We start from the raw sequence: 26,834 nt of genomic DNA, 5'->3' as shown, positions 1-26,834 counted from the left end.
TCTCTCTCTCTAATCTCTATATATTTAGTGTACGTATTCGAATGAAGACACAAGTTCTGGCCATGGAAGATAATACCAACAAAACAACCGATCGATCTGAGCTTGGCGGTTCGATTCCAGTCGACAACGTGCAAGCACTTGCTTTCAAGGGTCAGGAAGACATTCCCGTACGATATATCCGTCCCGAGATAGAATCCGAAGAGATTCTGGTCGATGAATCCCTGCAAATTCCGGTTATCGACATTAGCAAACTAACACTCTCAGGAAAACCTGGCTATGATGATGAGTTAGCTAAACTTCATGTCGCTTGTAAAGATTGGGGGTTCTTTCAGGTAATTAACCAGTATATTATATCTCATGCTAGGAAGATTATTATGAGTTTAGTTATTAATATTATTGTTGAAAATTTAGAGAGAAAAAAAAATGTTTTGATCATCACATTGTTATTTTGGACATAACTAACTATTTGTATTTATTTATTTAGTACGTTCGTTCGTGTTTTTCTATGTGAGAGGATCACAACGAACCAAACTTGTTATTGTTTTATTCTGAAACTATAGATCGATGATATGATGGTTTGAATTAAAATGTGGACAGTTGGTGAATCATGGGATATCCGAAACTATAGATGATATGAAGAAGGTTACTGAAGAATTCTTCAAGCTGCCATTAGAAGAGAAGATGAAATGTGCACAACTTCCAAATAATATTGAAGGTTATGGTCAAGCATTTGTTGTTTCTGAAGAACAAAAACTTGATTGGGGAGACATGCTCTTTATTTTACCTTTGCCTGTTGCTCAAAGAGACCTCAGATTTTGGCCTCAAAATCCCATTTCGTTTAGGTAAATATTATTTTCTAGTTAATATTTCTTAGTAGTAAGTATTAAAGTATATATTGTCTTAACAAAATTGTTATTATCATGTAAATAACTTTCTCGGTCATTAAGCTCCCGTGAGCCTCCGAGACCCTACTGATAGTTTTTGCTATGTGTAGGATTTACTAGATATAGTTGTTGCATAAGCTCTCGTGAGAATATAGTTAAGTTAAGTCTGTGCTCGTTTATTGAATGAGTTATGCTATGAGATGTGTGACATGTGAAATGGCCTTGAGGCTTGCACATTGAACACTAAGTTAAAAGTATTATGGTAGGATGAATGTGAAACGTGGTAATGTACAAAAAATTACCGTAATTTTTTACACACCGAATCGACTTCTTACACATGTGTAACTAAAGTTTAAACTTGTGTAATTAACAAAAATACTTATTCTCTCTCATGATTCATTTTTTAATCAAATTTAATCTCAGCCATATATTCTAACTCATTTAATTAAATGTGTGATCCAAAATTGAGTTCTTAAAGTTCTTACAACTCATCAAGTTCTCAAAATATCCCTCCCCTATATATATATAATTTTTTTGTTACGTGATCTATAAAAATATATGGATCATGTGAAAGAACATCCCTAAGCATGTATACGAACCAAACATGCAATGAACTTTTCGTGGATCATTTAACGGAAAGTATTTATTTAATAAAGGATGGGCATGGATTTGTTTTGTTCGTTTAGTTACAATATGAATATGAACATGTCTTTTTCTTTCACCATGTTTGTTAATGCGCATTCATTTAAATTTGTTTATATTTACGTTCATATATTTATGTTCGTTTATTTACATATGTTTTTGTTCCTTTGTTTACATTCATCTATGTTCGTTAGTTTATGTTTAATTAATTTCATTTGTTTATACACTTATTCAAAATGCTAGGCCAGTTACAAATTTAACTAGTTATATAAAATTAAAATATCACCCATAACATTAGTCTAATTTTATTCATTGTTTAGGTCAAAAATATTGATGCTCTTTTAATCAATGCTCGCTCAGTTATGTCCATTTATGTATGTTCATATATGTTTGTTTACATTCATGAACGTTCCTTTAAACTATTAATGAAGAAACACAAGCAAATCCAAACACGTTCATGAACATGCCTTATTCATGTTCATTCAGTTTCTTTACTGTTGTGTACTATTATAGATCTTCACCATTACTTAATAGTGTAGTTGTTAAGTCGTCACCGGCTTGGTGCATGAAGAGTATTTTCATCATTCCATCCAATAACTTGTTGTTGTGGTTTAATTCTATTTGAGTTCAGGAAAACCTTAGACGAATACTCAAACGCGTTACACAGAGTTTCGATGAAACTCTTTAAGTTAATAACTCTAAACCTTGGAATCAAACACGAATCAGTTGGCAAATTGTTTGAGAATTGCACGCAAGGTATCAGAATAAACTACTATCCACCATGCCCCCAAGCACAGAAGGTTTTAGGTTTAGCACCACACTCGGATGCAACCGTGCTAACCCTATTGGTTCAAGTAAATGAAGTTCAAGGACTACAAATCAAGAACTCAAAATGGGTGCCTATTAAACCTATTCCTGGATCAATTATAGTCAACATTGGTGATGTTATGGAGGTAATCAATCACCAAAAACTTGTTAATCAAAATTGTCACATTGATGACTCTAGTATTGGTAAATTTGTAGTTGGGATTCATGAACATTTTGGATTTTTAATTGAGTTGTATTTGTATTATAAATACAGATAATGAGTAATGGAGAGTATAGGAGTATTGAGCATAGGGCTGTAGTCGACGTTGAAAAAGAGCGGCTCTCGATTGCAGCTTTTCATGGTCCAGGCTTTGAAGCCATGGTCGGGCCATTGCCCGAGCTCGTTAAGGAGATAAAACCGAAGTATAAGACAATTGATGCACCCGAGTATTTTAAGTTGGTAATTAATACCAAACTTGATGGCAAATCTCTGATTGATCATATGAAGATCCAATAGAAACTCTGATTTGGTTAGAGGTTTATAACTTCTGAGCATTTGTTTTGTTTCTGTTGCATATTCAAATGTTGAAACATTTATCATTGCATATGTTTATCAACCTACAAATTGCCATTTAAAATCTGTTCGAATAAAATATTTAGTGAAATGTATTTTGTTTTAGGGAATTCCAAGCATTCCAATGATATGTATACAAATTACAAGTGGTGTGTGATTTACATATGGTTTCTCAAAGAAGACTTTATATATATTTTTTAGTTTAAAATTTATAAAAATGATTTTTACTATAGTACTAAGTCACACATAATTAATAAGCAAGATATTGAAATTGGGCATGATTTTTTTTCTTTAAAATAATGATTAACAAAATATGATTATATGAGCTTCAAATATTAAAAGCTAATAAAAGATATATTTAAAATCAAAAATCAAAATCAAAAGTACTAGTATTATTAGTTACTAGGTTATTGTCCCGTGGGCGCCACGGGTGGAAATATAGAAATCGTCTAACAAATACATATATTTCAAACAATAATATTTCCCGTCCTCGAAAGTAAGTTAATAGAACTTGTCTAAATTCGAAGGATAGACAAAGTCTATTAAATCAGATATTGGATATAATGAATTGTTAATTAGAAGATCATCGGAATTTGTACATTCATCTGTCGTCATTTGACACCCCCCCCCCCCAACATTCCCTTCACCTGTATCCAATAGTCAATTCGCAAATTATTTTATCTCTTCAACATATAAGGATTGACATCTAACTATGAGTCTCGTGTTTTTTTTATATTTTAAGTACCTTGTGCTTTTACAAGGTGGATGAAGAACCACTTGAAGTGTAATTTAAAATAAATATGAAGAAAATTCTATACAATTTAACTATTTATTTAATTTATGTATCATAAATTTAGTATCTACAACTCCCTAAATACTTCCTTGTATATAAGGTTTATAATTTAATTTGTAGCATTTCGCTGTTGATAAATATAAAAAGGAACAAATTGGTTTTTTAATAGCTAATAACTAAACAGTTATAAATATCAATTGGCTTATATAACTTGTTTAGCGATTTATAGAGCCATAAATTGTATACACTCTAATATTGACTTGAACTTGTTGTGACTTGAAGTCAAGATGTTAATAACCCATATTAGCTCAAACATGTTCTAAATCATGACACGAACCTGCACAATTTGACATGCCTAACTACATATCCATATGGCTGCTAATAACAGTCCGGACGTGGCAACCATTCGATAGAGTGACGTATTTTATTTTCCATTAGTAAGATACTAATAATGTATTCATTTTTTAATACATATAAAAGATTAACAAAATAATTTTTAGTGGTTCTTAAATATTTAGTAGTTCTCATTGAGACCAACAATATGTATAAATCTTAAAATATTGGTTTTATTTATTAATCTGTATTAATAATCTTTATATCCATGAAGATAAGTCTCTATAACATATGATATATTGATAATAAAATATCAAATTGCATAATGATCTTGACTGGAAAGTAGTTTAATATATTAGAGAAACAAAACTTTCTCTTTTTATAGTACTATTTGGAAATGAGTTTAATAAACTTTACCTAAATCTTGTTCATATGCAACCAATTTATTTATTTTTCTCCCGAAAAGTCATGCACTTGGTCATTAGCATCTTCTCCATCTTATTTTCGCGAAATGAAATCAACCACAACAGTATTATCCTAAGAGAACTTACTAATTATTATAATGTAAAAAGGTTTCAAATTTAATAACGAAAATATTAAATTTTATAGTAGTGATAAGGTAAATAAGATATTTGGCCCTCGGTATAAATATATATGCAATTTGTAAGCACCTTAATGTTGTTTTGGAATTCCAAAAAATCGGCAGTGTTGTATTTAAACCATCGTGGAAGAAATATTAAATAACTAATTAGTAATTAATCAATTTAAATGTCAAAATTAAATTAACTACGCAATTGATGATATGTAATTATAATAAAAAAATAGTCTATAAAGCTTTCGATAAATAAAGTAAAAAACCTTATACAACAAACACCAAATAAATTGAGGTTTTTACCTAACACCTGATTAGAGATTGAGCATGAGATGATAATTTATATAGCCTTTTGATATCTTATTTTCCATTAGTAAGATACTAATAATGTATTCATTTTTTAATACATACAAAAGGTGAATAAAATAAGTTTTATTGGTTCTTAAATATTAGTAGTAATTGAAGCTTACTATTGTATAATAGTATTATTCCTCCTAATCATTATACATCCACATGGGGCGTCATCACCATAAAAATGCCTCGAAAAAGCTTTTAATAATTCTTACAAAAGTCAATGATATAAATTTAAGTAAACATAATAAATAAGTTAAATATGAAAATATGTTATTAAGCTTGGTACCAAATGTTGTGAGACTGAATCTTTTAATTTCTTAAAAATAAAAAAAGTCAACACATTTTTCAATTTATATAGAGAATAATTAAAGATTTTAATTACAATTAATTCATAAACTGATGATTTTGCATAATTATGGTAAATTGAATGATATGTGGTTTTGGTAATTGAACGTGATTTTAATCCGGTTATTCAAATGATTTTGAATTTTGGGATATTTAATGATATTAGAAAAGTTAGTCTCACCATTTTTATTATAGAAAGTAATTAATTTTGATAAATGACTATTATAAAGTAAATTAAGAAAACTATTAAATGATTTATCATAAAGTAAATTATCCATTCTTTAGTAAACTTCATTTTAATAAAGAAATATAATATATACATAGGCTTAATTAATTGTATCATATCCCGTATAATAAACATCCTTTAAAGTTAGTTTATACATTTATTTTTAATTAGTTGACTCAATTAAAATTTTCAATTTCATATCCCGTCTCTAGTAAAAATTATTTTTATATATAGGCTTAATTAGTATACATTATTTTTTTATAAAGCTAAACAAAGTTATATTCTAGGCTTAATTATTTATGTTATTGTTAAGTGGGTTTAATTTTAGATGTATGGGAATTGACAATTCATACCAGTTACCAAAATTCGTTTAATTGATATGATTAATTATATTAATGGTAATAAATATCAATTACTAACTTATTCTTGTACATTACTAATTTTATGCTCTGGCTTGAACTATGGTGTAGATTTAAACATATCAATTTTAATTATATTGTAATTAATCGTGTTTAAAACATTATATCACCTAACCTAACTAAAACACGTATTATAAGAAGTTTTATAAAAACGTAAATACATTAATTAATTAACAACAATAATTTATTGGTTACCTTAATTAAAACACGGTAATTAAAAAAAATATAATAAAGGCATATTAAATTGGTCAAATGTACTAAAAATTCTATAATGTACGTGAACACCGAATTATTAACTAACCTATTTTTGTAAGTGGTCAAGAATTCAAATTTCAAAATGGTTCAAATAAATAATTTTTATTATTCACTTAAGGAATTTAGTTGAAATTGACATTAAGTTCACGATAACTTGAAATATTTAGAAGAAGCTAATATATTTTTTATTTAATGCATGAATATTGAATAATTATGAAATGAGTTTATATTTATGGATGGTATTCAAAAAAAATAAAAAGGGTTGAAAAAATTAGTCAAATTAGGAATGAGAATTATGTTTAAATATGTAAATTTTATTTAAACCTATTCAATATAAATGGTCAAATTGAGTCAAATCATTAATTTATTCAAATTATTGTTATTTAAACGTATTCAATATAATCAAATATGTAAATGTTATTTAAACCTATTCAATATAATTGGACTTTGACTAACAACAATATAAGATTGATTATCTTACTATAGATAATTTAATGTATTATAGAATAATCAACTAAATTTCATTTCAGGATTATATAATAATCAATTAAATTACATAAATTGTGAAAAATAAATAAATACATGAATACTAACATAAATATAAATCAATATTAAACAAAAATAAAAGACATCTTATCAAACAATTCTCAATCCATGAAATTAGCTATACCAAGTTGAGGACAATAACCTGAAATGATAAAATTAAATATTAATACTAATATCACATAATAAATATATTACAAATTATGGAAGATTTGAATCATGTGAAAAATCTAAAATTGATGTTATAACTTACAACCGGAAAATTTGAATCGCGTTACCGGAAAAAGAAAATAGTGAAGATCTCCATTGAATCTTCGATTTTGATATATAACCTAAAAAGATTATAAGAAAAAATCATATAAATATTAATGTAAATACAAACAAAAACGGAAAATTATCAGTTTAATCTTGGATTTTGATATAGAATCTAAAGATATTATAACAAAGTAATATAAAAATTAAAATAAATATAAAACCTTACCGGAAAACGTTACTGGAAAACCATAATGACTTCAACATATTAATTCAATCTTGGATTTTGATTTACAACCTAAAGAGATTATAAAAAATTATATAGCAATTAAAATAAATATAAAACATTACCGGAAATCTTACCGGAAACAATAGAACCTTACCGGAAAAACGTATAACAAAATTGGACAGTTGAGGATTAAGCCGAGAGAGAGAGAGAGAGATTAAAATGGTTAGGGATTTGTTAGTGTAAGAATTACCTTATGAATGTTAGGTATTTATACACGAATTTCTTATTGTAATTAGAAACAAAAAATTAGGAAAACTCAATTAACTTAAAATAAGGACGAAAATTAGGGAATCAGGATCAATTAATTTTTAAAATTTCAATTACTAAATGTAATGTTCATAAATTAAATCGATACTATATTTAAATCTAGACTATATTTAAATACGTAATTAAACATATTAATGTAGAAATATAAATTACTAATTCAAAAATTGATATTTTCTTTCTAGGCGTGTAAAATTCAAAAAAACAAAAAATTCATTTAGGAACAATAACACTTTTAAACCAAAAAAAGAATACAAAAATGGACGATATAAAAACAACACAAAATAAAAACCTTAGGCACAAAGCTAATGGTGTTTGTTAAAGAGAGTTTGAAGGTGTATGAATTACCGTATGAAACTTAACTATTTATACGGATTGAATTATGGTTGACAAAATTATAAAAGGAATGTATATAGGGAATTGATTAAAAACAAATAATTAAGGAATTTCAAAAAATTTAGACAGAATTACAAATTTTGTCCTTTAAAAAAAGCCAAATTACGGTTCGTGTCCTTTGTTAAGTTTCCTTGCAGGCGGTGTACTTTAAACATTTTTTTCCTACACGTTATGTCCTTTACGCTAACTGGGTTAGAAAAACTCAGTTAAGTATGACATGTGCCAGACATGTGATGGGCATAATTGTAATTTTAGTGTATCTTTAAATTAAAAAAAAAAAGAAAATATATATAATCCCCTCCTTTCTCTCTTCTTTCTCTCTAAGCCACCACCATCACCATAAACTCCGGCCACCATAAACTCCGGCCACCGCAAACGATCCCTATCACCCGAACCCGGCCCATCCTTTTCCAAAACCCGTATCCCTATCACCCGAACCCGACTCATCCTTTTCCAAAACCCGTATCCCTATCATGAAAACCCGACCCATCCTTTTCCAAAACCCTCCACTGAGATCTGACCGAATCTCGCACCGCCGATTGGGACGCCGTTGCCGAACACCTCGGCCGGTTGTTTCCCGGCGCCGTGCCGCCGAAAACCTCCGCGCAGTGCCGCCATAAGATGGAGAAGCTCCGGCAACGGTACCGTGCTGAGAAGCAACGTGCTCTTGCGTTCTCCGTTGGCCGTTTTTTGTCCACGTGGTTCTTCTTTCAAGCTATGGATTCTATGGAGAAAAACGGTAGCGGATCTGGATCTAATAATAATAATGATGATGACGTCATCAATACCGGTAACGATGTAAGCAATTCGATTATTAATCATCAATTGAATATGAATATGAAGATGAATGTTGATTCGGTTTATGGAGGATTGAATCCTGGCCGTGGAATTAGATTTAAACCGGCTGCGGTTGCGACTGCGGTTGCTGTTGATAGTAATATGGTTAATGTAGCCTCTAGAGTTAGGGTTTCACAAAATTATGATGATAATAATAATAATAATAATACTGAAACCAAGAAACAAGAAACCCAGTAGTCACAGTCACAATGAAACACTAACCCACCATTTATTTTGCTCTCTCTGTGGTGGTGGTTGTTTCCGGCGAGATTCGGGAAGATCTCGAACCACCAATGATTTTCCGGCGAGATTCTGGCTTAGAGAGAAAGAAGAGAGAAAGGAGGGGATTATATATATTTTCTTTTTTTTTTTTAATTTAAAGATACACTAAAATTACAATTATGCCCATCACATGTCTGGCACATGTCATACTTAACTGAGTTTTTCTAACCCAGTTAGCGTAAAGGACATAACGTGTAGGAAAAAAATGTTTAAAGTACACCGCCTGTAAGGAAACTTAACAAAGGACACGAACCGTAATTTGGCTTTTTTTAAAGGACAAAATTTGTAATTCTGTCAAAAATTTAAAAAAACTTAAAGTAAGAACGATAAGTAAGGAATTTGGATTAATGGATTTTAACATTTTGAATTTACTAAAATGTAAAGTTCCAAATGTAGATTATTATAAATATAATATTATTTAATTTAAATTTAAATGTTGACTATATTTAAACAAACGAAAATAAACTTATTAATGTAAAAATATAAATTAGTAATTTATTTATTTACAAAAATATAATTAATCATCAACTATAACACCGTATATGTAATTTATAAAATAACAATGTCTATAATATATAAAATTACAATAAAATTTTATATAATGAAGTACTGAATCATATGATTGAAAGTTATAAAAATAATCAACATTTAATTATATATGTAATTCATATAAGGTGTGAAAAAAGAAATTACTAATTTTGTTTTTATTTATTAACATTAACACAATTTTAATATAACTGAACACTAATTATCAAATCCAATATAATAAATTAGAATATTTAAAATCAGCACCATATATTTAAATCAATAATTGAGAAATTTAGAATCAGTAAACAGGTCAACATTTGTATTTATAGTAAATCTTAAGGATGGTTATTAAATTCGTTAATCAATTGAGCCATTAATGATTTAAATATTGTAATTGATATTAATATATTTGGTTGCAATTTTATATTTACGTAAAATTTATTAGTTCTAATTTTATATTTATGTAAAATAATGATTAGTTAACCGATTGACTGATCATCCGTAATTATAGTAAAAATTAATGATGCTAAATCATATACTTAATCAAATAATCAAATGTAACATCCTAAAATTTATAATGTTAAATAAAGGAAGTTATGTTTAGTGATTTCGCGTAATTAATTAATATCGGGTAAGGAGCGGATCATGGACTTGGAATAATTGAGATGGGTTAAATGAGAATGGGCCTTAGGTCCATGGGATTTAAGGGATATAAATACCCCCTAAACCCAAAAATATCTTTCATTCTATCACTTTTCTAACACACTCCAAAACACACACACCACACAACTTCGCCGCCGGCCGAGGGAAGAACCGGGCAGATCCGGGAGAGAGAGAGAGATAGAGCGTTGGTTGTGATAAAACAAGTAAACGAGATCCAAACGAGCTCAAAAAGGTATGATTCTTGATCTTTGAAGTTTAAAGATCCGAGCTTTATAGCGTATATACGACCGGAAACGGTTGGGGAACGTAGGGGGTGATGTCGAACCATAGCAAGGGTGTTAAAATCGCTCGAAATGCTGGTCAGAAACTAAAACAGCGGCTGATCTGAGCAACTTCGCCTGCATCTGGGCAACTTAGCCTTCAAAGAGATAACTTCGCCATCAAAGCAATAACTTCGCCTAAAGCCAAGTTCGCCTGATGACAACTTCGCCTAAAGCCAAGTTCGCCAGATGACAACTTCGCCTAAAGCCAAGTTCGCCTGATGACAACTTCGCCTAAAGTCAAGTTCGATTAGAAAATAAATTAAAAATCTAATGAAAAATGTGTTAAGACAGTTAATGGAAATAAAATTTTTCCAAGCTGACCTGGCAGCTCGACCCCAGCCAGGGGCTCTGCCCCTTGGACCCTGCTAGGGGCTGCCGCCCCTAGACCCCGTTGCCAGGGGCGCTGCCCCCGGACCCCCGTTCGTTGTGGGTCATATAAAGATAGAAATACATTGTGAGAAGTGATAGTTAATTGATACGTATACTTGTTATACAGTCAGCCGTGCACAAACTGAAGAAAGGGATTACGATTAACGGTGAACGTAACCGTGTTCAGGTGAGTTTCTAGCCCCATTTATGTGTTATGTTTTCGGGGCTGTGTGCATACTCAATATGTTTGTTAATACGCTTATCCTAAGAGATAAGTGTATGCCTTATGTGAATAATGTGAAATGTTTGAATGATTGCTTGATGGTACGTGAACGGTCTTCGGATATTGCACGTACCGTCAGGTTGTAACGCTATGTATAAGGTAAGTATGATATGTATGCTTATGTGTATGAACGTGATAAAGTTAATAAAAGAAGGACATGACGGTTGCATGGTTGTATGGTTACGAAAAGGGTACCGAGCCCTAATAATACTCGAGGTATGATGTATGGTTGTATGGTAACGAAGAGGGAATCGAACCCTACTAATATTCGAGAACTAGGGAACCGAACCCTACTAATATTCGAGGAAAGAGGGAAACCGAGCCCTAATAATACTCGTGGAAAGAGGGAAACCGAGCCCTAATAATACTCGTGGAAAGAGGGTACCGAGCCCTAATAATACTCGAGGAAGGAGGGTACCGAGCCCTAATAATACTCGAGGAAGGAGGGTACCGAGCCCTAATAATACTCGAGGAATGTAGGGTGTAATGCTCTTTATAACGTAAGATATGAAGGTAAGTTAATACAAAAGAAAGAATGAAAGTATGAAAGTATGAAAGTATGAATGAAAGAATATAAGTTTATGTGTATTGTATAGTGTATGATTAACTAGAACTCACTCAGCGTAGCTGACTTTTAGTATGCACACAGGTGAGTAGGATGAGGCAGCTCGCTTGAGGAGACACGTGGCATTGAACAAGGGCCTGGCATCTGAAGACTTATGATGTTTTAATTTTAATGCTTTAATGTTGAAAGACAAAGGATGTTTTGAGACAAGTTATGAATTATGTAATGTTTTATGAAAGTTTTATATTCCGCGTAAATGTTTTAATTAACTCTGATATTTAGAACTGTGTTTATGAGTAAATCCAACACGAAAGTAGGGCTACCTGTAACGGGGCCTTACATCAAATAAGCTACAATAATTAATTCAAATTTAGAAATTCCGTTATACAATTTCCTTAAACCAAAGGAGTGATTCTTTCCTAAATTTTACGATAATAGTACAAACCGGTCAATTTGATAAATTTTTTAAAATATAATAGTAGAACCAATTATAATAAAGTTAAATTCATATTCTCTCTATATTAAATTTTATTGATGAAATATATATTAATTATCTAAATTATATATTATCTAAAAACCATTAAACCTGCTGAGAAGAAACAAAGAGTGTGAATAAAATCAATCATCAATCAAAATAATAACATAAAATTAGTTTCAAAACATATTTATACTTATAGTATACATAATAAATAAATCATAATTAATTATTGATTATAATTATTAAGTAGAAACATAATTAAAAAAGATGCAAAATTCAAATTCAAAATTAAACATTAAATGAAAGATGAATGAGAATACTTTAAGAGAATTGATTAATATTATTTTAATTTATTATTGATTTATTTAATTAAGATGAAAAATGGAGAAACTATTGATATACATGGAAACTCTAGTAAACAACCAATAAGAAAGAGGGATTTTGACATAAAGCTTATTGCTTTAATAGTATAGTTAGATTAACCATATGTAGCAGCCAAATATATTTGTTATTTTAACCATATGTTAAAACTAAACAAATGGTCGTCGGTAGATTTTGTTTTAATGGTTACGGTTAAGATATTATGGTTATTTCAATTTTTTGGTTATTTCGGTTTTAACAAAATACAAAACCGAACCAAAACTAATATTTTGGTTTTTGCTAAATTCAAAACCGAACCGCCGGTTTCTAATTCGGTTTGGTTTTTTCGGTTCGGTTTTTTTGGTTTTGTCAGGTTCGATTCGGTTTTTTCGTTTTTATGCACACCTCTACTTATTCATATTTTGGGGCCAAACATGGTGAAAACAAATTCATAACGAAGAGTTTGTTTTCTTGTAACGAATTTAACCTAATGATTATTGTATGTTGTACTACTTAGAAAAAGATACAAAAATAAATCATAGGAGCTCTTGGATCAAACATGGAAATACAAAAACAAAAAAATGTGAATCCCTTGATTGTTGGAGAGCAACTTCTTGCTCTCGTTTTTATTAGAATGGTGACTTTTTTGTATTTAGGCTATCGTACTTTTCAAATTTGGAGAGTCCCGATGCTCCACTCTGGCCAGACTATGTTTTATTAACCGGACCCACACTAGCCTCAAATTTTAGCTTCGGCCTTCTCCCGGGAAACCGTACCGCCGACTGCCACTTGATTAAGACAATTGATTACCGGTCTTTCATCTCCCACAATGCCTGGTCGTCGAGTTCTTCCGGTTCTCTGTTTGATGAAACAAAACACAAGTTGCCCTCCTTGCAACTGGAATGCTTCCCTTGATATCTTCCTAGCCTTCCCGGTTCTTCCCAAACGATTTGGGATTTTTTTTATTTAGATATAAAATTCATATATTAAACAAAAAGATCCAACTACAATAGAGAGGTGAGTGAGAGGGAAACAAGTTGCGCCCTCACCTCTTTTGAATGGCAACCCCGATTATATTGAAAACAAAGTTATAGTTCTTTGACGTCGCTAAGTTACTGTGCACGACCTGTTGAACTCTTTTAAGAAACGTAATAGCTTCAAGGACAAGGGACCCGGATTTATCAAAAGCAAATTATCAACATGTACATATATAAAATATTGAGTAGGTACATTCGTGACCCGACTGGTATTGACATACGAATACCTATCAATCTATCTGATGTAGTTTCGACTAGCAATCAAGTGGCTCAAGAACACAATGATTTCATTCAAACGATTCAAACCGAATGATTCGGTGAAGAAGCTTAAAAGCTTACAAATCTCTATTAAAATCAATTAACTCCCTAAACAAAAGACCTAATAACCTTATTTATAAATAAAATAAACAACTGGGTCGGGCCGACTTAGTGGACTGGATGCTCCTGCATCACTATCATTAACACAATTTTATAATGGCTACGAGATGTGGTTACTATGGATACATATTATGGGACACGATTTCCTGACGATGAGATCTCACCAAATATTTGATATGAAAATTCCTATAAGATAGGGATATGCTAAAAATTAATATCATATATTTTTTTTTATAAAAAATATTATTAATTAGAAACAATTTTACATTAAACAAATAAGCGGGTCATGGGTCTTACCAAACCTTGATAGTTTTTAAAACGGTTATAACATCTCATTTATTTGTGAAACCCTTTAATTATCAAATACTAATTACATTATTAACTTCCTTACAATAAATAAAATTAAAATCTAAAAATATTTACAAATATTAGAAACGAATAATGTAAAACAACCTCGTAATACGAGGGATAAAAACTAGTTTATGTTATATAGTTATAGTGTATTAGGGCAAGAGGGACACCCTCGGCAACCATGCATCGGGTATTGTATCACATTGGGACACATCAACCCCTATTGTTTAATGAATACAATCCGTTGGATAGTGAGAGCATGTGTGTGTGGAGAGAGGAGAGAGGGAGAGGGAGAGGGAGAGTTGGATAGTTGAGATGAATGTTGCCTATTGTTTAAGTGGTTAAGGCAAGTGTAGTGAGCGATAGCTTGAGGCGAGGATGGGCGAAATTAGGCTGGAACACCGCCCACGTGGGCGACAAAAGGGGCGAAAAGGGGGTGGGCGAGGAATATTTATCGCCCATGCATGCTTTGTTTTTATTATTATTTTAAAGGTATGTATGTGATATATATATATATATATATGAGGCTAACACAATTACACCCATAAAACAAAAATTATATCTTTGCTGATTAGCGTCACATGGTACAAAACGTCCCATTTTGTAGCCCATCCACTACATATATTGTCTTAGAGTAGTATATAACATGACATTATGTGATTGGTGGGCATTGACTATTGAGGCACCTTGATTGATCACTTTGGTGTTATGTTTAAGAATAGAAAATATAATTTCTTTTATTTTTGTATATATAAAAGCCATCTGCTTAAGACCGTCCGTAATGGAACGTTATAATAGGCGTTGTGGAGGATAACGCGGGGGGTACACCGCCCCCCCTCTGCGTTTTGCAAATTTTTTTTTGCTGTGTTTTCATTAAAACGCTGGAAAAGGCACAAACATCCAAAAAATTGACCGTTGCATTGTTACGCGTCGAAAAGGAAGATATATATATCCATACATAAATATATGTATATATATATATATCAGTCAATTGTTTAAAAAGATGAAAATGGAACCTGAAAAATTGCTCCTAGCTTGCATAGAGAGAGATGAGGCGTTGATAATTGACAGGAAGAGGAAGAACAAAAAATAAAACCCCAGCTCCCTATGTAATCAGTTGGACTTGGGCCCATTCAAATTAAATTGGCCCATTTGAGATATATTAAAAACAAAAGCCCTTAAAGCCCAATCCCACTTTAACTAAGCGCGAATGAAGCGAAAATTTTAGAAAAATACATGTAGTGTTATTAGTATTATTTATGTATTTTTTTTAATTTATTTTAATTTTTTTTGTTTTAATTTAGTTTTTATTTGAAAGTTTAATGTATTTTTTAAATTTTAATGTTGTTTTTTAATTTTATGTTTAATTATTTAAATGAATTATTATTTAAAAAACAAATAGAATTAATAGTGACTGGGCGCCACGTGGGGCATAATGCATGGGGGTGGAGAGTTATGACTACAGCATGTTTTTGTAAAAAATCATAACTCTGACTGGGCGCCACGTGGCGCATAATGCCTGGGGTTGGAGAGTTATGACTACACATGGTCTAAGTCTTAACAATATAACTAGTGTGCTTTCTTCGCACGTTGCGCGAGGAAGTTGGTAACGTGCTCGAGTTTTTATATGCAGATATACAAACATATCATAATGATTATCGCTTCAATACAAAAAAAATGTTTATCTAAATATAAAAAAAACTTGGTTGGTATCGGTTCAGCTCATTACGGTATTGAAGTGGTACTGCATTCACTATATAGCTTATGAATAAAAAAGATATTTTATTGTGAATACAATTTTGTTTTCAACGAAACTTACATACTTTATTGTGAATACACCTTCATTTTAACAGTGATACATAGATGGAATAAACATGTTGTAACGACATACTAAAAAAAATCTAAAATACTTCGTATGGTGATCGTTAAAAAAGATCAATAACTTACATATACATATATAATAACAAATTATGAAACATATTAAAACCATAAATACTTTAGGGGCAAAATTAAACAAGGTTTAGCAAAAGATTTGAAATCAACTAAAATAATTTAGAACTTTGAGGGGGTTAATTTGAAATAACTTAAAAATTAAGAGAAAAAAATTACAAAAGCTTGAACTTCACTCCAATTTAGGTTTCTATTAATAAATCGTATATAATATTTAATTGTAGTTAAAATTGCAATATTCTTTTTCTTTTAACGAGCTTCATTGACATGTTTGTTTTCGTTGTTCTTTTCTCTTTTTATCGTAAAGTCGGTCAAATATTTCTGCATAAATTTATTTTTTCTGTATATTTTATCTTTTTCGTGTTGCAAATACTGAAAATGGTCAAAGGCAAATACTTTATGGTGTTTTTACATTTTTTTAAACCTTCTTTATATTTCTTTTTCAAAAGATATAACATGCCTTTTTTTCCCTTTTACTTTTAAATTCTTCATGTTTAGATGTTATTTATGTGTATAAATCCTATTTGTTTGTATAACTATAGATTACTGTATTTATAAACTTCATAAAAAAATTATGAAACCAATTTAATGTCAAGAATTGTTAGAAACATTGGCGACATATAGTTGTGGCTCGGGTGGCCCCATAGTTAATAAAATTAATCCAGTTTATACTTTAAAAAACTTTAGAATCTCTAGAGAAATCAACATACGTGAAATTGAAATTCGTAAAGAAATTGAAAAGTAAAAAATTGGACCATGTGTTTACTTTTAAAAGAAAATTTAAATAATCAAGAAAGAAGGGCATACAAGAAAGTTTTCATGGTTTTCATATAAATTAGTAGTATACGCTCGTTCGCTGTCACGGGTTGATTTTGAACAAAAGTTATATTAAAACGTAGATAAAAATATTTTTGGAATGGTCTATTGCCTAAGTTAATTATTATTCTTTTTAAAATTAATTATAGGTAATTTACTTAAAAATTAACTTTAATTATTATTATCATTATTATTCGTGAGGATTTAACCAAATAGTTAAACTTAAGAGATTGAAATTGCCAAATGATTAAACTTGAAAAATGAGAAAAGAAAATATGATTAAACCGGCTAAAGGGAGGGGGTGATTTGAACCCGCGTCACCTCATTACTGCTCCCCTATCTTAACCACTCGACTAAGCCTGTCGCTTAGTTAAAGCTTCCCACTCAACACACACAACGGTGTTTCATACCAACCACCGATTTTGGTATAGTATAAACTACCTATTAACTTTTTTTTTTTTGAAAAATATTCATAAAAAATGATAAATACAATACTATATTTTGTTTATTAAATATTAAAACTTTCTTGATTATTATATCAAAGATATGTATAAATCATGTGTATAATACAAACTGAATCATAAGACATATGTTTCATGTCATCTTGTTTATGTAATAAAAGTTTTATATGTGGTTATTATTAATGGATAACGGATATGAAAAATACAAGAGAGCACATAAAAGTGTAAAACAATTTGCTAAAAAATTACACAAAAATATTCTGACCTGCCGGATTCGAACCAGCGACCTAAGGATTGCTTTGAACGCACTACAGTCCTCCGCTCTACCAACTGAGCTAAGGTCGGTTTATGATTTTAGTGTATCATTTGAATGTTATTATAATCTTATATCAATATTTCGGTCAAACCAGGAATATCAATTGGATGATGATAATAAACAAGCAAATTAAGTGTATTAAATACATGTTGAAATCCAATTCACCTTTTGAAACAGTTGGCCTTAAGTGTATTAAATACATATTGAAATCCAATTCACCTTTTGAAAAAGTTGGCCGGCTTCTCTAGATCTAGCAGTCGGTATCGCGATACATCACAGATATATCAGTGATATATCGGTTATCGGTCCTTGGCGATATATAAATTAGAATATCGGTACCGATAATATCAATGCTATTGACCGATATTGGACTAATATTTAACTGATATATCACCGATACCCCCGATATTAGTGTTATACGTCTTAATTATCAACTTTTAGCGTTCAATGTTAGTGTTTTAAGTCTTAATCAATTCTTACTTTGATACGATTGTTAGTTTTTGCAATTTGTAAAAGGATAAATTGTTCATGGTAGGAGACTATACTGAATTATTAGTGTTAAATTGCTATATATATGAATTTTACATGATATTAAAATTAACGATATCCTACCGATATCTCACTGCGATAACTGATATCTCATATATCGGTCATTGACCGATATCGATATTTTTTCGCATTAACTGCTTAGCTCTAGATAGCTTCAAATCTTGTATGAGAAGTGTGGGGAACTTGCTTTGCACCTTTTGATAAGCTTCTTCGGATGGTGAGGTGTCGTTAGTGGTGGATGAAGGGTCGCATTTGTTTGAGAAGAGTGAAAAGTTTAACGGGAATTTAGTCACACTTGATGAATTTCGATATAGCTTTTCATTGACGTATGAAGGTAAAGTTATATTCTTACGATTTAAGAAATTTGATGAAATGAATTTAGCTCTATTTCAATCTTTTGTCAACTATAGTGAATTCTAGCTCAACTCTTTTGTCAACTATAGTGAGTTATGTGACCCACACAAGCTAAAGATGGAATGATCCATCGTGACACTGGGTTTCCTATCTTAAAGAGGGTTGCTACGCAACTTGTTGCCCATTTACCTGCCACCTCATTGTAATCATTTGGATTTTAATTAAAGAGAGACATTTTATCTATTGCACTGAAATATAATTTAGAATTAGACAATTTTAAAATTAACATAAGTCCTTATATCATGATGGAATGCTCCATGTGAGACTCTGATCGTTGCCATCTTGACCAAACAAAGCACTAGCTATCGACGACCTCTACTAAGTCCCTACGCCTCTGTGTTGGCCACGATTGAACAAAGTAGTAGCAACTTAACAAAACGAACGAGACACACACACACACATAGAGAGAGAGAGAGGCTGTTTGCCCCTAGGATTTATATTGCCTTGGTTTTTTTTTAAACGACAAACAAACTTTCATTCATGGGTTTTTATTTTACATGTGTATGCGTGTTTTTTGTAAATAGCAAGGGTACAATATTCAATTAGTAAAAAGGTTTAACATATATTAGTGTTAAGAACTAAACGTGTTACAACTGAGTGGATAGTGAAGACTAAATATGTAGTTTTGGAAACCAGGTCTCTGACTTGTAATTTCATTTATCAAAGGGACCATTTGTAAAACTAAAACTAGCAATTATTAAAAGTTTGAATCTCAATTTTTTTGTGACTTTACCTTTAATATAAGTTAAAAGCACTAGCTTTGTAATTATAAAGAGTTTATTTTGAAAACATCAACCATGTAAAGTTCTATTTACTCAAACTTCAAAGTTTTAAAGATATTCACAAGTAACTTTAGGTTCATAACTTTGATCTCACAAGTCACAAATCAACTACATATTTAATTTCAGCTCATGAAAAATCTTAATTTAATGAAACTTATTTTCATACCTTCCAATTTTCAAATGTTCTTTACTTTGATTTATACTTTTCTAAAAAACTGTTTCGACTTCATACATTAAGAGTTTTCATTTCGTTTTTCAAACTTAACAAACTATGATTTTATAGCCTTTCTCACCTTTGGTTCCAAATCAAACCGTCTTGACGAGCCACTACATAACGTCGTCAGTAAAGCGAAACGAGTCACTGAATAAACGGGAGTCATGAACCGAATCACTACTAAATAAAATGATCAAAACTAATACTAGACACAAATAACTTCAACTCTGGTAGTAATAATCCATCACTTTTAACTAGGGTTGTTCATGAACCGAACCGAACCGAACGCGGACATGCTCATACTTGGTTTGGTTTGAAAGCAGCCGAACTGAGTGGATTGAATTTAAAGAAACGAGCGATATCTTTATGCTTGAGCTTGGTTCGGTTTGAAATCAAACGGCTTGGTACCGTTTGGTTTTGCTTGATTTCGTACAAAGTTTCCATTTTAAATTTCTAAAACTTCAAAATATCATTTATTCAACACTTTCAACTCTTAATTGTCTAAAGTTCCACCTTTAAAATGTATAAAACTCAAAATTTACAACAAAACAAATATAAAACAAGCGGCTATGGTTTAAATTTGAACTTTGAATTCAACACAAAAGATTGAAATTTTAAAAACTTTAAAAAAATAGTATACTTTTATATATATTCATAAAGTTTATATATAAAACTAATAAATAAAAAATAATTCGAGCAAAATGAACCGAAGCAAACCGAGCGAGGCTTTGCTCGTGCTTGGATTGTTTTTAAACCTAACCGAGCCGAACGGCTCACTTCCAAACCGAGCCGAAATCAAACGGACATTTTTCGAGCGAACGACGAACGAACGCCGAGCATTTTGGACAGCCCTTCTTTTAACAAACAAACACATATTACACATGTATATGTACATGTTTGTATATAAGTGTATATACATATTCTAACATGTATATTGTTTAGAAAACTTTATGTGGTGGGTCATATGAAGTGGCATCCAAAGCTAGCACTTTAGTTTTTATCCAACACCAACAACTCCAGCAGCAAGTGTCATTCCACACTCTTTTAACACAAGCCAGTAGCAGAAAGTGTAATAAACACAACACTTCACAACAGCTTACATGTCACAGTCCAATCTCCCTTATTCACACGCCCACATAATTTCTCTCTCAAATTCCGATCAATCTTCTCCGGCATATTATCAACTACATTAATTGTCAAGTAACCTCTGCTTTATTTTAACTTTTGTTCTTCAATATATTGATTGCAAATTCACTTTATTAAGTCCTTTTTTGTTTAAATCAGCCTGGGGTGCGCGCGGTTCGGTTTTAGGATATATCCTAACATAAAACCGAAACTTTTGGTTTTGTAACTTTTTAAAACTATTATGTTTCGATTTTTGGTTTGGGTTCGGTTCAGTTTATTTGAGCTTAAAAGTTTTGGGCCGAAAAACAATTGGTCCAAAATAATGAGTTTGGACAATTGATTAATTGATTATTGTATATTTAGACTAAAATATGTGAGCTACATATTTCTAAAATTCTTAATTAACTAAAATAAAATATGAAAATCTATAAATTCGGCTATTTTGTTAATTAAAAAGTAATTGATTATTGTATAGTTAGACTAAAATATTTGAGCTACATATTTTTTAAATTCTTAATTAACTAAAATAAAATATGAAAATCCATAAATACGGCTACGTTTTTTTTTCCGTTTTTATTACATGTAAAACTGAAACCAAATTATAAGATCAATTTTACAAAATTATAAAACCAGACCGTCCGTGCTCGTTTTGGGTTGTTTTTTTTAGTTTCAGATCAGTTTTTTCGGTTTTATGCAATTACGATAAAGTAACAAAAAAAAGCTACTCAAGCTCACATTTCTTTTTCGACCGGAAACCGCAATTTTCGGCATTGTATTAACAATATATGTATCATCCACACACTCAATTACTCATCTATACACTCTATTTATGAATACAGATCGAGTAAGGATGACATCAGGAACTCGGATGCCGACTTGGAAGGAACGAGAGAACAACAAGAGGCGAGAGAGGCGGAGGCGAGCAATTGCCGCGAAAATATTCACAGGATTGAGAATGTACGGCAATTACAAGCTCCCGAAGCATTGTGATAATAATGAAGTGCTCAAAGCACTCGCTGATGAGGCCGGTTGGACTGTCGAACCGGACGGCACTACTTATCGTAAGGTATGATTATGAATGTTTCGGGTCGGATATGAGTAGATGTTACTCCTAATGCGTTCTCCGGTAATGTGTTGGACTGCTCGTAATCAAATTTACGGTAATTTGTTACGAATTTGTGAATTCGTTAGAAATTTAACTGATTAGGTAATGGATGGAGCGAAATTAGTTAATCTCGTGATTGATAAACCTAATTTATAATTTACATAATTAAACTCAATTAACGGTGATGACGCCGCATTTTAACACGTCGTCTAGTGGCGAAGCTTGGACTAAGACGCTGGGAGGGCCGGACTCACAATGTATAAAGAATTTCAAACACGGAGTGGGCCGGGCTCAAATTTTCAGCCGAAAACGGCTAAATTTACACTACGTATAAAAAAATTCGGACGAAAACAGGTAAATTAACACTATTACGCAAAAAAACGAAGGGGGCCGGCCTCAAATTTTCGGCCGAAAACGGCTAAATTTACACTACGTATAAAAAATTTCGGACGAAAACAGGTAAATTAACACTCCTTCGTCCCTGACGTCGTCATCGGTCCGGTCCATGTACCAATAGGGATAGGGCCGTCCAAACCGCTCGTCGCTCGAACTCGCTCGCCGCTCGCTCGGAAATTGCTTGAAAAATGTTCGCTCGTTTTTTCGCTCGATTGAAAACGAGCTGCTCTGCTCGGTTTAGTTTGTAAATGAGCCAAGCAACAAGCAAGGGTTTGTTCGTTTCGGCTCGGCTCGAATATTTTTAATTTATTTTATATATAATTATATATGAACAAATATATAAATATATAGAAAAAACACATAAATATAAGCTTACAATTAATTTTACCCTTTAAAATTTTTCATATTTCGTCAATTTTATAGTTTTATTTGTTCAATTCAGGTTTTTAGAATACTAAAAGTTTGTTTACATGATCATTATATATCACTCTAAACTTATTTTTAATAAAAATTTACAATATATTTAATGTTTGTAAACTACTAATTTATTTATATAATATATTATTTACAATCTTCAAATTTTTTTTCTTATTGTAAATTTTATAGTGAAAAATAAATAAATAATGCTCGAAATCGCTCGATGTTCGATTCGATTTTGGCTCGTTTTGGTTTTTGCTCGGTTCGAATTTCAGCTGCTCGGTTTGGCTCGGCTCGTGAATAGTCCTAAGTAGGGATGAGCTGTACCGGTACTGGATCCCGATAATTTGAAATATTTGGTACCGGTGCTGAAATGTTTGGTTCGGTACCTATATAGTACTGGTATTTTCTGTAAAATTCAAGAAATACCGGTACTATACCGATACCGAAAACTAAAAACTTGATACTAAATCGGTACCAAAAACGCTCATCCATACTCGGATATGAGTAAATGTTTTTCGATGATAAAAGTATAAAACATGAAGAAACTCGTTAGAACGGATACACGAGTCTCTGAACCACTCTCCGATGCTCGAGTCACTATTAAATTCATAACTATTACATATTTTCACGTAATTGATAAAGCTAATTTAAGTAAATTAACGGTGGCGCATTTTAGCAAGTTGTCGGGGTCTGTGCTAACATGTACAGAGGCACAGTTTTCACCACGAGGTGGTTGGATAATGCGCACCGTGCGGTCTCGATTGGTGGCGCGTGTTGCAATATGGTGACGTGTGCATGCTCTGCGCATTTTAGCAGACGGTTATTAAAATCACTTTATTTCTGATTACAGTCCGGCGTACGTTAGATCCGGCGTACACTGTTTCGTTGTTATCTTCCGTGGAAAGATTCCCCCGTGGTGAGAAACCTAGAAAGACCATATTACCCTTTCATGAAAAAAAATATTCCCATAATACCCTTTTGACCCCTCACCCTCTTTGTACTTGTACATGTCACACCATGGTGAAAAATTAGTTTAAGTTTCGCAAAGTTTGGTCGGATCACAATAAAATTTGGTTAGAACTCGCAGTAAGTATTGTCAGGTTTATAAGAAACTGATCGGATTGACCAAATATTTTACACATGGCGTCGAAAACACGGTTGTCTAACATGATCAGGTCGAAGATACTTGGATGGATATGTCCGGGATCTTTTAAACGTTCTATTGATTCTGTGGGGTCAAATGGACACTTTTAGGATTTTCCTTTCGGAAGCTCTAACAAAAGGGTATTTTTGTCATTTGTATTTTTACTGCTACGGTTGTTAAAATAATTTTGATAATATATATATTATACGAAATAATTTTGATAATGTATATTAGAAAATACTTTACACATGTCGTCGTGCGATTGGTCAGAATTCGGAAACACTAACATGACCAGGTCGACGATTTATCGATTATGTGGGGTCAAATGAACATTTTAGGGATTTTTCTTTCGGAAGCTCTGGCGAAAGGGTATTTATGTCATTTGTATTTTTGGTGTCAATGTTGTTAAAATAATTTTGATAAATATATTATAGGAAATAAAATGGATAAACAATAGCAACTTCTTTTTCTGGGTCTTTTGCTTTAATTTTTCACACAGGTCCTTTTTCAGTAGGCATGAGTACCAAGACTGTAAAATAATTGAATTCTATGTTCATAAAAGCTCATTTTTCCCATCAGAAATCAAGTGTTCAATCCAAAACACTGTTTCTTCTATTATTTGTACCTTTTAATAAATTATACTCTATATAATATGTAACATAATATTATGATATACAATAAACTCTACAATATAAATGAAGAAAGTAAGAGACTTTAATAATTTAAATGAGAGAACAAATTTTAACTTATGTTGTAAATTTTATATATGATGAGTAGATTTTAGGTTCTAGTGTGGTATTATTGATATGATAGGACAAAGTTTCATAATTTAGGGTGTCATCCGATAATGGTAGTAGTTGTACTCACTCTATAAAGTCCAATATCAATCAATGGCTATTTTCATGTTTCCACTTTCACAAAGGAACTCAAGTTCATCTTGGAGAATAATAAACTCTTAGTTATCTTATAGTTATGGAAGCCAATTACATAGCACCATGGTCTCTTACACGCCTCTCTGTTATAACTGGATTATTTTGTTCAATATAAAGATCTTGATATTTATTTAAATTAAAAAATAAAAACAAAAATCCATTGATTTAGGTGCAAAACAACCAAAAACAGTAAACCCAAAAACCGGTTTGTAACTGATACAAACCGTAGGTTAGGAACTGATTTGGCATTTAACGAAGAAACCGGTTAACCGAAATCGACTATTTTGCTAGCTAGTTATATAATAAGTTATTATGCTTATATGTATGCATGTATATATGTAGGTATGTGTGTGCATATCTATGTATGTATATGTATGTTTGTTTGTGTGTATGTATGGCATGTATATGTATGTGTGCATGTATGGTATGTGTATGTATGTGTATATCTAAAATTTAGAAAAAAATGAGCTTATTTTGTATATTTAGTATTTAATTGAATTCTTTAAAATAATGGGTTAGTCAACTAATCGGCCGGTTATTTGCAATAACCGGTATGTTAACCAACAAACATTTCAGTTTTCAACTTTAGAAACCGGTTAACTGGCATTTGCACCGCTTTGCATAGGTAGTTATATTGGGGGAACATATTATAAGTTTTGTTAAACATTTAAACTGTATATATGATTAATTTCATAACTAAAATATTTTTATTATGTCAATATAATTTTCTAGTTCTATATGTAAGATGGTGTCATCATCAAGAAAACATGGTGTAGTCATTAGCTCTAATTAATCTACTCTTAAAAAAATAAAACACCATTAAACTTTTAAATCTTCTTTCAATATCTATAGGGATGCAAGCCCATAGAAAGAATGGACATTGGTGGATCAGCATCAGTAAGCCCATGTTCATCATCCTACCAGCCCAGCCCATATGCTTCTTATCACCCAAGCCCACCATCCTCTTCAATTGCAAGCCCATCCTCCTCATATGCACCCAACACCCACCCTGACTCACTCATCCCATGGCTCAAGAACCTCTCTTCATCATCACACTCAACCAAACTCCCCCATCTTTACATCCACACCGGGTCCATTAGCGCACCCGTGACCCCACCCATGAGCTCCCCCACGGCTCGGTCACCTACCCGACTCAAAACCAATACTATATGGGGCGCACCCTCTTCCGAATGGTTCACTGGCATTCGTCCAACGTCACCAACTTTTAGCCTTGTAGCGGCTAACCCGTTTGGGTTCAAGGAAACGGGCTTGTCTCATGGTGGCTCACGGATGTGGACACCCGGTCAAAGTGGGACTTGTTCTCCTGCAATCCCTTCCGGCTTTGATAACAATGCTGACATTCCAATGGCGGAAGTGGTCACCGATGACTTTGCATTTGGTAAGGTGAAGCCATGGGAAGGAGAAATAATTCATGAGGTTTGTGGGAACGATGATCTTGAGCTCACTCTTGGAAATTCGAAAACTCGGTATGTTGCAACTATTCTTTTTAAATAATATTAAATAACTTTTTAAAAAATATACATGTATATGAAGTTTAGCTTGTTATAGGTAAAATGGAATGGCCTCATGGTGGTTGGAGGATGGATCAAAGCAAGTTTGTGACATTGTTCCTTTCTTTAAGTTATTTAAAATGTGTTTGTCCAAATCACTATATTATAATCCATGAAGCTCATTATGTATAATTAAATTAAGCGTGCCAAAGCGCGCTAGTTGGGCCAGGTAACATGTCAAAACAAGTTGTTTTAAAATGTTTTATAAAGGTATCAA

General features: G+C 31.7%; 2 protein-coding genes and 1 non-coding gene across 3 annotated transcripts; 2 read left to right on the top strand and 1 right to left on the bottom strand.

Moving 5' to 3' along the window:
* Positions 1 to 28: 28 nt before the first annotated feature.
* Positions 29 to 3,055, top strand: LOC143634342 (S-norcoclaurine synthase 1-like). The gene is made up of 4 exons (XM_077102455.1): positions 29 to 332; positions 598 to 842; positions 2,158 to 2,479; positions 2,608 to 3,055. The coding sequence occupies exons 1-4, from the start codon at positions 42 to 44 to the stop codon at positions 2,848 to 2,850; spliced, it is 1,101 nt and encodes a 366-aa protein (XP_076958570.1). The 5' UTR covers positions 29 to 41; the 3' UTR covers positions 2,851 to 3,055.
* Positions 3,056 to 17,908: 14,853 nt separating this feature from the next.
* TRNAY-GUA (transfer RNA tyrosine (anticodon GUA)) lies at positions 17,909 to 17,994 on the bottom strand. Its single transcript is given in 2 exon segments — positions 17,909 to 17,944; positions 17,958 to 17,994. It is a non-coding gene; the product is annotated as a tRNA-Tyr (tRNA).
* A 3,881-nt stretch (positions 17,995 to 21,875) lies between these two features.
* Positions 21,876 to 26,760, top strand: LOC143634347 (BES1/BZR1 homolog protein 4-like). The gene is made up of 3 exons (XM_077102457.1): positions 21,876 to 22,115; positions 25,899 to 26,533; positions 26,616 to 26,760. The coding sequence occupies exons 1-3, from the start codon at positions 21,879 to 21,881 to the stop codon at positions 26,617 to 26,619; spliced, it is 876 nt and encodes a 291-aa protein (XP_076958572.1). The 5' UTR covers positions 21,876 to 21,878; the 3' UTR covers positions 26,620 to 26,760.
* The last annotated feature ends 74 nt before the right edge of the window (positions 26,761 to 26,834 follow it).

The sequence above is a fragment of the Bidens hawaiensis genome, unplaced genomic scaffold (assembly GCF_021521415.1).
Source record: "Bidens hawaiensis isolate Kalapana, Puna unplaced genomic scaffold, B.hawaiensis_p1.1 tig00007048_1, whole genome shotgun sequence".
NCBI classification, from domain to species: Eukaryota; Viridiplantae; Streptophyta; class Magnoliopsida; order Asterales; family Asteraceae; genus Bidens; species Bidens hawaiensis.
Note: the sequence above shows the minus strand (reverse complement) of the source record. Positions and strands in the feature narration are given on the sequence as shown.

What these genes read in the sequence shown, in the direction of transcription:
- LOC143634347 (XM_077102457.1), top strand. Translation starts at nt 21,879, where the DNA reads ATGAATACAGATCGAGTAAGGATGACATCAGGAACTCGGATGCCGACT. An exon ending in ACGGCACTACTTATCGTAAG is followed by an intron (nt 22,116 to 25,898) that starts GTATGATTATGA and finishes CAATATCTATAG; the next exon opens with GGATGCAAGCCCATAGAAAG.
- LOC143634342 (XM_077102455.1), top strand. Translation starts at nt 42, where the DNA reads ATGAAGACACAAGTTCTGGCCATGGAAGATAATACCAACAAAACAACC. An exon ending in CAAAATCCCATTTCGTTTAG is followed by an intron (nt 843 to 2,157) that starts GTAAATATTATT and finishes ATTTGAGTTCAG; the next exon opens with GAAAACCTTAGACGAATACT. An exon ending in ACATTGGTGATGTTATGGAG is followed by an intron (nt 2,480 to 2,607) that starts GTAATCAATCAC and finishes TTATAAATACAG; the next exon opens with ATAATGAGTAATGGAGAGTA.